This window comes from Charadrius vociferus, unplaced genomic scaffold, assembly GCF_000708025.1.
Source record: "Charadrius vociferus isolate BGI_N301 unplaced genomic scaffold, ASM70802v2 scaffold324, whole genome shotgun sequence".
In the NCBI taxonomy this organism is placed as follows: Eukaryota; Metazoa; Chordata; class Aves; order Charadriiformes; family Charadriidae; genus Charadrius; species Charadrius vociferus.
The window spans coordinates 4,320,811-4,324,952 of NW_009648041.1; the positions used below are offsets into that span (position 1 = coordinate 4,320,811).

At 50.1% G+C, this 4,142-nt stretch overlaps 1 protein-coding gene across 1 annotated transcript in view; it reads left to right on the forward strand.

Annotated features, from left to right (window-relative positions):
- Positions 1-4,142, forward strand: part of ADAMTS9 (ADAM metallopeptidase with thrombospondin type 1 motif, 9) — an 88,936-nt gene that overhangs the window by 5,021 nt on the left and 79,773 nt on the right. Inside the window, exon 3 of the mRNA XM_009883624.1 lies at positions 988-1,150. Coding sequence (XP_009881926.1) covers positions 988-1,150 — 163 coding nt within the window. The remainder of the gene's footprint in view (positions 1-987; positions 1,151-4,142) is intronic.

Below are 4,142 nucleotides of genomic sequence, written 5' to 3' on the forward strand. Positions count from 1 at the left end.
GGGGAAGTGCCACCTAGCGGGCGCAGACCCCGGGCACCGACATCCTCCTGCCCCCGGGGTGCCGACGAGGGCTGCAAAAGGATGACCGGGGGTTCCCCAGCAGCGCCGTCCTGCACCCCGGGTCAGGGGCATGGCCCGAGGAGAGCTGAAGGCAGTCTTCCTGGCAGCCCCTCCTGCCACCCTGGTGACCTTCTGTGCGGGGGGATGTTGGCAAAGGGATGAGCAGAGGCTCCCAGCAGGGCTGACCCTTCCATCGGCCCTGGTGCCTTCCTGCACCCCGGGGTGCCTGTCCCAGGTGGTCCCCAGGAGGTTTCTGCTGGCTTCTGTCTGGTCCAGGAGCTCTCCCGGGTGCGTGTGTTCACCCAGGCTAGTGCGCGTGTGTGGCTGAGCAGGTCTTCCTCCCAGTTACTGGCCATGCTTCCCAGACTAGGATGGCTGCAGGATGTTTTTTGTCATGGATATCTTTTATTTACCCACCGAATCCCCAATTCATAGTCATGTGCAGCTAGGGGTGTTGGTGTCTTCTCATAAGCAGGGATTTCACTAGCTGGCCACCTCTCTCCAGTCCTTACACGTGGATTTAAAGCTTGTCTCAGGGAGAGCCACTGTATGAAACCAGCACAACGTGATGGGGTTGCACTGAGGCCTCCAGCACACTGCAGCACTGTCTTCCTCTGGGCAGGGGTGGCTTGGGTGAATGTCATTGGCATAGGGATGGGGTCTGGTAGATGTCCCCTCTTTTGTGCTCCCTGCCTACGGATCAGTAATCTGCTTTCCTTAAGTTCCAGTGGGATGGCTGTGCGGAGTAGCGCAGCTCGGCATGGGTGCGATGGGAGCTGGAGCTTCAGCCCATGCCTTCGCAGGGGTCGCTGCAGAACCGGGCACTCATGCAGCTCCCTCGTTAACTGCTCGTTTTGGTGGGCAGTCCTGCTCCATGGTTTGTCATCACCCAAAGCTGACCGCCTGTTCCTCTCTGGTCTCTCTCAGCTAGGCACATTCAAGTCTGATGATGGGGACTATTTCGTAGAGCCACTGCTATCGCTCGAAGAACAGGAGTATGAAGAAGAGCACAATAAGCCACATCTAGTCTACAGACACCGGACACCTCCAACCAACTCTTCAGGGGACAGGCAGATTTGCGATACTCCAGGTATTCGTTTTCTTACTGCCCTTGATGACCTGGTACTTAGGAAAGGGAACTAATTTGTTGTAATTAGTAGGTTTGTCTGGGGCAGAAGGGCTGCAGAGTTGAGGGACCCCTCTAGAAATGGTACTGCGTGTGCTAGGACTGGGCTTGCAGTGGTACTGCTGTCCTGAGGAGACGTGGTGTGCCTGTGCTTTCTAGTAATCGGTTAAAAGGAAGTTGTGGTCAGGAAAAATCTTACCGTTTCCATTTCATCCCTGCTGGAAGTCTGGCGAGAGATCCTTTGGGCTGTCTTGCCTTAAATATCCCACGAGCCTTTAAACTTGCTTTCTGTCCTCTCCTATGTGTCATTCTTAACCATCCTAATCTGACTTTCCTTCTGTCTGAAATTCTGTTTCTGTCCTTTAAATGACATCCTTCTGTCGTGGTCTAGCTGTGCTCCTGGTCTTCCCTCCCCAAATTTGGTTGCGAGTTACAATGTCTTACGTCTTTCTAGTGGAAATGAGAAAGAAGGTCTATCAGCAACCCTGACAGTTCTTCCCTTATTAATCGCTTTTCTATGGTTCATTTTCAAAGGCTTTTTTTTTTTTTTTGCTCGTGGCCCCTCCTCCACCAGCACCATCTCCCTGACCTCCTCGCTCCCTCTTTCTGGTCTTTGCACATATGAAAGAGCACAAGCCTTTTTATCTCCCCTTCACGTGCCTTGGTGAGCAACAGCCTCGCTCCTACTGTCCCTATTATCTGCGGCGGCCTCCTGCTGCTCTCTGCTTCGTTGACTTCCTGATTTTCACAACTAATCCTCTCCTTTGGCAGCAAATACCTAAGTTCTCTCTGAAGAAGCTTATTCCTTCGGTCTCCTGTTTCACCTGCTGTTTTGCCCTTTCTCCTTTGGCCTGCAGCTAGATCTACAGGAGCTTTAAAGCCTAAACAGAGTAGACCTTGACTGGCTTCCCTTGCGTGGGCTGCGAGCCGCTCATGTGCTGCAAAGTAGGTGGAGTTGCTGAGGGAGTAAAGGTATCACTGGTGGAGAAGCATGGTGCCAAACTTAGGCTGCGTTTAGCACGCCTGACTCGTTTGGCACCCATAACTGTGGATCGCGGCCGTGCTGTTGAGCTGTTGGTCTGTTCAGCTTTGCACTGATCGCATGCTAAGTCAGAAGATGCTCTGGTGCTCTGTGACCAGTCAGAGCTGAGGCACTAGCAACGTGTGTTTCTTCTAGAAGACATGTGGATACGTGTCCACATGCAAACATACGTGCTGGGGGACAATGGTACCTCTCCCAAGGCTGTCGTTGTGTGTTCTTCCAAGGGTTGCTGCTGGACTATGCCATTCTGGTTTCTCTCTTCCAGCTGTTTCTGCTCCCTTCTTTGAGATCAGATGCAGGAGACTCAGAACAGTTGGAAAGAAACACGGAATCTGGCACATTGCATCAGTAGCCCTTGGAGGAAATGGAGCAGCAGATCACAGGACTCATTGAATCAAAGGTAGCTGGGAGGGCTCTGACATTCGCTTGTGGACTTTATTCTGTGCCATTATAACAGTCTGCTGTCTTTCACCCCGCTGTATCATAGCTTCCACGTAGGGTATTATTCTTCTGGATCGTGATTCACAAGAATAATACTCCGTCTGTGACATTACCTACATGATGTATCTCTTTGTCCTCTTCTCCAACATGCCTTACCTCTTGCTTGTCTTTGTTTCCTTCTTGCTCTTCTCGGTGTCTTTGTGTAGTAGAGGGAGGACGTCTCGCCTCTCAAATACAAGCTTAAGGCTTCCAGATAGGTGTGACGGCCTTACTTGTCCTCCTGTCCTCTTCCCCTCCATGTCTCTCTCTCCCTTTTACTGTTGTCCAAGTTTTTGAAAGGGAATGACGCTTTGGTAATACACGTTTGGTGAACAAGTCTTGGTCGCTTCATTTAAGGAGCCAGGGCAGGGCAGCATGGGCAGTGGTGAACCTTGGCATCGCCCCTGGGGTGTGCCTGGTGGTTATGTCTGGTATCTCATGTGTCTTTGGAGCAGAGGGGAAAACGCAAAATCTAGCAGCACTCATTGTTTTGGGGTGTATCTGTCACGGCTACCAGAGAAGAATGGTTTCATGAGAGTTTGGGTGTTTGTTATAGCTGTAGGGTGTTGTGTGAATCCAGTCTTTTGTCAGAAGAACGCGTGAAAAGGTGCGTTTGCGTTGCAGGCTTCTGGCAGGGATTGAAATTTGCTCAAAGAGGAAATGATTGCGAGGGAAATCTTGAGTAGCCACCCTGCAGTGAGCAAGGGAGCCCACGTTGCTGGGTAGTGGTGCTGTTAAGAATGGCTTTCTGATAGTCTTCTTCCTGGAAATGATTAATAAGCAAAATACTGGTGTGCCCTTGCCATGATGATGTAATTATAGACTTCTTGCAGTGTCCAGGAAAAGTTTCCCATGTGAGTTGACTGACAGATTGAGTAAAAGCTTTCATTTTCAGCAGTCTCCCTGGTGCTACTTTTAGTTTTCATCGTCCTCAGGTCAGCTTAGAAAAACAGGTATCTGATTCTGTTAAGTTTTAATTAGCAGTTTCTGATAAAGGTTTTAGGTCCTCTGACATATGAGATACTCTGCAGATGTTCTGAAAAAAGCTTTTTCTCCTCGGAACGCTGATGAATATTGAATGCAAACTGTGCTCTGTGTATGAACTTTCATAGCACACCACCGGGGTCTCCTGGCAATGCTCTTCAGCCGTCTGGCGTATAGCTCAACCGCCTCAATAAAAACTTTTGACAAAGTTCTCCTTGGGGTAACAGGTTAATGTAGTTTCAGTCATAGGAAATGGTGCAATTTCTCCTCCTTCCCTTCTTTTAGTTAGTACCGTGAATCAATTTGTCATCTGGTGGAGGATCTGGCAGAATAATTAGTTGTGTTTTACTGAATAGCCCTGACGGGATGAAGACTTGGCCAGGCTGACAGCGTGATGTCACTAGGTGCAGCGCCGCTACCACCCATCGCTTCACGATAGCAAGCTCTTCC